Below are 7566 nucleotides of genomic sequence, written 5' to 3' on the forward strand. Positions count from 1 at the left end.
CAGATTACATTCTGTCCAGATTACACACTGCATCAAAATATTTGGTATTTCTCGATTTGTATAAATTACACAATTCCACTGATTCATCATCCATCACTGTTTAGAAACATGTGACATTTTCAAGTAACAACTAAAAGATAATAACTTCATCACTGAACGATGATTCAACAATAATATCAAATTATGGCTCAAACACAGAGCTCCTCTCTATGATACTAGAAGAGACCAGTGTGTTGTGTGTGTGTGTGTGTGTGTGTGTGTGTTCCCCTCAGAAGATGTGTAGTAAAGGGGGAGGGGTGCACAGGTCACCCTGCACTCTGATTGGCCGAAGATCTTTCCTACGAGAGGTAAGACCTGGAAATGGCTGACAACAGGGTACACACACACACACACACACACACACACACACACACACACACACACACACACACACACACACACACAGTGGATCAAATCATGTAATGTAGGCCTATGCACAGTACAATACTGGATCTACACACATCATCGTGATGCATTGTGGGAGTTTTGCATCTTGTTCCGACTCAGTGCTTGTCCTCAAACACAGAAACTGGTCAGTGTGTTTCAGTCTGGCATTGCCAGACTAATTTGCAAATCCGCATTAGTCCGGAATCTCTCCGTTTATTTTTTTATTTTCAAGGGCCGTTACCAACGGGCTAAGACCAAAATGTCTCTGGACACAACTGGATAGACCTACAACCAATCAGAGCATTAGATATACTGTACCTACACTCAATCAGAGCGAAACGAAAGCGCTGAGCGAGTGAGTTGGTAAATTAAACTTTTACCAAATCCTGTCAGAAGAACGGCAAACACATCTTTCTTATCAACAAAAGTTTTTTCAAGAAAATATACCGTCCAGTTTGTTTAATATTGTTGCGGTAGTGGATTCAACAGACCATACCACAACAGCGGCAGTCATCTTGGTAAGGTGCCTCAACGGCTCTCCTCTGCATCGCCATCGTATGAAACCCGCCCCGTATTAGATAAACGGCTGTGATTGGCCCAACCCTGGCAAAGTCGTATGGAAATTTGTTTGACTGGGAGGGTGGCCAGACATACTCTGCAGAGCAAATGAGATTGGTCTGGTTCCAGGCTAGAATAATAATTTGGGGAAGTGGTTATTTGAAAAGCTGTTTATCTGAGTATTATCTGAGTTCACACTTTGCTTGTTTGCTTTTCCAGTAGACCTGTGTCATTTATACAAATCTAGAAATTCCAAATATTTTGATGCAGTGTCAAATCTGACAGAATGTATTCTGGTTGCATCAAAGCAAAGCAGGTGGATCGGTATCTCGGCAAGTAGCAAAACTCGGCACGGCACCTGTCGAGAAGTCTCAGGCTGCGGATCCTAGTACACTTTGAGATGAAAGAAGGAGCATTTTCCTGAATTTTCCTGCATCTAATTTGTCCTGGGTCTGGACTGATTTGTGTTTCAGTTCAACGCTGAGCTCCTAAAACATAAACGGAATGCTAAAGTAAAAGTTTCTCTTGAGCCTTGTACATTATATAGATGACAAATGACAAATTGTGCGGACTGCGTATCTATCGCTGTGACTACAGCGATAGATACTCCTCGGTTCTTGACGAGTTACTCAGTAAAAATAGTTTGATTTCATTCAGTTGGTTTAATGCACTGTGAATGTAGGAGGACTTCCAGTAAAAAGTGAAGGAGAGTCAGAACAGAGGATCACTCTGAGTTATGAATGGCATTCTCACAGGAATCTTTCAGTTCTGTCACAGTTGTTTATTCTGGTGGAATGCAGTGCTGGAGTGAATCCAGACTACCTAATCAGTTAAAAGATTTATTCACTTGTGTCACAAAGTTCCCTGTGGCTGCAGAACCAATTGTAAGTTATTGAAGTATGCAGTGAACAGTACAGTATGTAGTATGTAGCATGTAGTCTGTAGTGTACAGTACATAGTATGCAGTGCTTAGTATGTAGTAAGTTGTACGCATGTATGAAGTGCATAGTATGTAGTACAGTTTAAGTATGCTGTACATAGTATGCTGTACATAGTATGCAGTGCATAGTACAGTATGTAGTATGTGGTATGTAGTATGCAGTATGCTGTACGTAGTATGCAGAGCGTAGTCGGTATGTAGTATGTAGTATGTAGTATGCAATATGCTGTACATAGTATGTAGTGCGTAGTACAGTATGTAGTATGTAGTATGCAGTATGCTGTACTTAGTATGCAGTGCATAGTATGTCGTATGCTGTACGGAGATGAAGCACGTAGTATGTAGTACAGTTTTAGTATGCTGTACGTAGTATGCAGTGCGTAGTACAGTACATAGTTTGTAGTATGTAGTATGCAGTATGATGTACGTAGTATGCAGTGTGTAGTATGTAGTATGCTGTATGTTGTACGTAGTATGCAAAGTAAAGTACAGTATGTAGTATGTAGTATGTAGTATGCTGAACGTAGTATGCAGTGCATAGTATGTAGTATGCTGTACGTAGTATGCAGTGTATAGTATGTAGTATGTAGTATGCTGTACGTAGTATGCAGTGCATAGTATGTAGTATGTAGTATGTAGTATGTAGTATGCTGAACGCAGTATGCAGTGCATAGTATGTAGCATGCTGTACATAGTATGCAATGTATAGTATGTAGTATGCTGTATGTATTATTCAGTGCGCAGTATATAGTATGTAGTATGTAGGGTGGAGTGTGTAGTATGTTATATGTAGTATGCAGTGCACTGCATAGTATGTAGTATACAGTATGTAGTATGCAGTGTATAGTATGGAGTATATAGTATGTAGTTTACAGTATGTAGTATGCAGTGAGTAGTATGTAGTATGCTGTATGTAGTATTCAGTGTGTAGTATATAGTATGTAGGGTGTAGTGTGTAGTAAGTAATATGTAGTATGCAGTGCCTAGGATATAGTATGTAGTATACAGTGCATAGAACATAGTACGTAGTATGTGGTATGTAGTGTGATATCAGTGGGTAAGTGTCTCAGTCAGGCCGCAGCCCTACCCAGATCTGCAGCTTGATCCTCTTGTCGTTCCTGTAGATGGTCTTCACCTTGAAGTCGATGCCCACGGTGCTGACAAACGCCGGCGTGAAGGAGTCATCGGCATAGCGGAACAGGAAGCTGGTCTTCCCCACACTGCTGTTCCCGATGATCAGGATCTTGAACATGTAGTCGAAGTTCTGGTCAGAGGATTCCTTCTGCCCGTACGTCGCTGTAGCTGAGGCCATCTGAGCACGACGGGTCACAAACAAAAATACAATTTAGTAAACGACAGCTAGAGCAAGGATCTAAGACCAGTTAGAGGCTCTATTCCACGTGAGGCTTGTGGGCAGGGAAAGGCATCTTTAAAGTTCTAAACTTTTCTAAACCTATGTATCTTTTTAAACCAAGATTATTGAAATTCAAAACTCCTTTTTGGCCAATAATGTATAAAGAATAGAGTGGTCAGTGTCTTGGAAACCAGGCTGATAGAGGCATCATAGCCTCATCACAGCTGCATCATGGGGCTGTTGGTCGATCAGGTTCTAAGGTCTGGGGTGAGTTTTCGACAACAGGAGACGAAAGACTCAACATCCCAAAGAAAAAAAACACTGACTGCTCTGAAATGCACAGCAGAAGTGTTTGGAACCTAATTGTTCCGAAGAAATAAAATAAATGTGTGAATACAGTAAAGTGGCTGATAACGTTTAAATTTTTCCAGAAGGGTTTCTATGTTGAGAAGGTGGGAGGCTGGACGACGCTGGTGTTCCAACCCAATATTCCAAAAGAAGAGTGATGGCAGCAGAGCGTTCATATCTTAGCGATTGTTAAGCCGTTGGCAGACAAAACACAAAGTAGCAAGACAAACAAAGAAAGTACATTATTAGAAAATTAAGTAAGTACAACATTGTAGCTTTAGGGGCATGATGTTGTCACACTAGCACAAGCCTCTAAAGTACGCTCATTGGACCAATGGGATCTGGTGATAAATTTGTACTTCACTGCTACAAAAACGGTGTAAATCTGGCCGTCACGGGCTCCCGCCAGCGAGAAAATCTGCTGTACCCCTAAAGATACAAACTGTACTTTATTTTCTAAGAGTGTACTTCAAAGCATATAGGCTCTGGCCACCACCACCGCACCACCACATCCAAACTCCAAACTCTGCATCCATTTGGATGTTTCCTGTTCTCAATGGGTCGTTTTAAAGTGTTCTGTTTCTGTGTGAGTATACTGGCACCTTCACTTTGCTCTACTCAAACTTCCCCACGGAGACAAATAAAAGGTATTGCACAAGTATTACGCACCCCATAAAGCACTCCAGACAAGTCTGGAGTGTTTTATGGGGAGTTTTATGGGGAGTGAACTGAACCCAAAGTTCCCCTTCCACCTCACAAACTCATCATAACCCTGGTCGCTCTTACAGTACCTCCAGTCCAGACTCAAGAGTTGCAGCACGCTGCTCTATGTTTAGCTCCTTATCTGAGCAACAGCAGAGCAGGGATCAGCACCGTCACCGGGTCTCACTTTACAAGAGGAAAAAGAGAGATGCTCTGAATAATGGAGACGTCCTCATTCTACCGACAGACACGACTGGCCTGTTGTGCAAGAAGGAAGACAGGTTCTAAGGACGTTGTTAAGGTGACAGAGCAGCCACCAGAGCAGCTGCACAATCAACTGGAGCTCAAGAAGAAGCATTATGATGCAAGTTCCCTAATTTACCGCAGCACTCTGGAGGTTTGACCAGTCTTCTGGGCTATTTACTCCTCAGCTTCAGTCTCATTGACCTGAATGTCTTGACATGTCGGATAATGTGTTGAATGAAAAACTGGAGAGTTTTAAAGCTCCTCAAAAGACTCCACCAGATCAGGGCGGATGTAGAGTAAAGTGCTGCTCGAGCTGGAGGTCGGATTAAAAAAAAGAAAAAAGGCTAATTCTGCGGATTCATGGTAGTTTAATAAGCAACTTTGCAAACAGCAGACCTCTGATGGTCTTTGAAGGAAGAAATTACAAGAAATCTTTCCTTGTAATCCTAAAGATCATTTTGTTTCATTAAAAAGAAAATGTAAGTCGATTTTTTTGCAGTGTGCCGCGCTCATTGAGAATCAACAGCATCCAAAGTGCTTGAGAATCATGGAATAATATCAATATATTTTATTAATAGAAAACTGGCGACTCTCTGGTGCAAACTCCCATCAATCAAATGTCTTTCTCCTTCAGGAGGTAAAGTGCCTCTTTCGAGATTAAGATCTGATCTGTTGGTCATCACTCAGACCGACGCTAATCCTGTTGGAGCCGGGATTATGTCAACGATCCCGATTAGCTGCTGCTAAGCTGCTTTGCTCAAGAGAACCCCAACAGAAGATTGAGGGATGATCCATGATCCTCCCTAACTTGCTGCTCAGAGTTTCTCAGCCGGCGTCTGCATCCTTGCTGCGAGCACCCAGCCTAGGATGACCATTACCGCTTACGACGGTAACCATGACAACCGTGTCAGACCCAAGCACCAGTCCTCAGCATCTGAGAGAGGAGACGTGGACAAAGGAGGAAAAAGTACAATGGAGGAGAAGAGAGAGATCTGTGATGCAAGTTGGAGCCTGCTGCATCTGGACAGGGTTTAGTCATAATAATAATAGTATCAATCTAAGAACCATCATCGTAATCATAATAATCAGGGATGCAACAATTATATTTGTTCACTGGTGATAACTGGCGAGTCCTAAACTTCAGCATCAGCTGATAGGGAGCAGAATGTTGGTTTTTTTTGTACATCATATATTAGGAATATTCTCTGATACCACATTTTGGCCTGATATCAGTCAGGCATCCAATATCAATATCGATCATCCCTAATAATAATATATATCTCCATCTTCCCTGTCTGCATCTTGCTGTTCAGGGTGCTAGTAGATGGCCTCAGTATATAAATATTCTTCCTAACGTTACAAAAAGATCCAGAACAGAAGATCTCGGCTCAGAGACGGGGTTTTCTCTCCTCCAATCACATTCCCTCTCTTCCAGGAAGAACAGGGATGCAGCCGGGAGGCAGAGGCTAAAAATAGCACCTTGCCCTCCTCCAAGAGCACTGGAGGAGAACAGGACGTGGTCCACGTGTGTACTGTATACTACATACTACACACTACATACTAAATGCTACATACTGGATACTACTACATTTAAATGCCACATACTACATACTACATACTGGATACTGGATACTACATACTACATACTACATACTAAATGCTACAAACTGGATACTACGTACTGTATACTGGATACTACATACTACATACTCTACACTGGATACTGGATACGACATACTACATACTACATACTGTATACTGGATACTCCATACTACATACTACATACTGTATACTGGATACTCCATACTACATACTGGATACTACATACTACATACTGGATACTACTACATTTAAATGCCACATACTACATAGTACATACTGTATACTGGATACTACATAGTACATACTGTATACTGGATACTACATGCTACATACTACATACTGTATACTGGATACTACATGCTACATACTGTTTACTGGATACTACATCTAAATGCCACATACTACATACAACATAATGTATACTGAATTGATGAAAAATACGATACACAGTAGTCCACAAAAAATCATGACCACGTCGAGTCAAATCCAATCGAATGTGCGCCTGAGGAATGTGTTGAAGATCGTCGGCGTCAGAAAAAAAGAAGCCGGTAAATGGTAGTTACTCACAGAAATAACACAACGTTTTTTTGTATTTCATGGTGGGACTGGGCGATTAAATGATTTTGATCATTTTCACCATGGCCGCTCTTCCTCAAACAACAACGTGAACTTGAACTCGGCCTCCTCCCAACCCGAGCCCGGCACGGCTCCAGCAATGAGAGGAGAGCGATTTAAGAAAGAATCAGCGAATTTCAGTGACGTCTGGTCGGACACGGTCAGAAAGAGTTCCTCTGACCGCTCCAAACGTCCCTGCATATAATCACAGCATAAAGCCAAACGTCTGCTGTCATTGACACTCCACATGTACTTACACACAACCACGGAAGTTATAACAATAACAAGGTTTGGTTTCAAGTAAAAAATAAACGGGTGTTTTAAAGAAACGTCATGTATAAACAGTTTCCTACAGCTAAACGTAGCAAACTTAAATGAAAAGGCAGAAAGTGTTACGTATTGACAAGTTCTTCCATAATAATTCTAATGCCAAATTAATGTTAAAGTTCCATAAATGTTGTCTACTTTACATTATAGACAAGTAATCTATTAAACTGAATTTTCCAATTGTAGATTATTAACAGAAAAAATACAAGGAAGTACTAATTAAAACTAAAAGTTACTTATTATATTTATATATATAATAAATACATTTATAAATTACATTTAAATGTATTTATTATTATTGTTATGTAAAGTAATTACAGAGTTAGTTTTGGTTATTGTTCCAGATGCGGAAAGTTGGCATTGGCGTATTTGTGAATACATAAAAAGTGCTATAAGGATGTAGAATTGAACAATGAATGGAATAATCCTCTTTCCAAATCTGAAGAA

General features: G+C 40.8%; 1 protein-coding gene across 1 annotated transcript in view; it reads right to left on the reverse strand.

Moving 5' to 3' along the window:
* Positions 1–3236, reverse strand: part of rab3ab (RAB3A, member RAS oncogene family, b) — a gene marked incomplete at both ends in the record, with an annotated part of 5824 nt that extends 2588 nt beyond the window's left edge. Inside the window, one exon of the mRNA XM_080012655.1 lies at positions 3012–3236. Coding sequence (XP_079868781.1) covers positions 3012–3236 — 225 coding nt within the window. The remainder of the gene's footprint in view (positions 1–3011) is intronic.
* Positions 3237–7566: the final 4330 nt, after the last annotated feature.

Source organism: Zeus faber, assembly GCF_960531495.2.
Source record: "Zeus faber genome assembly, chromosome: 1".
NCBI classification, from domain to species: domain Eukaryota; kingdom Metazoa; phylum Chordata; class Actinopteri; order Zeiformes; family Zeidae; genus Zeus; species Zeus faber.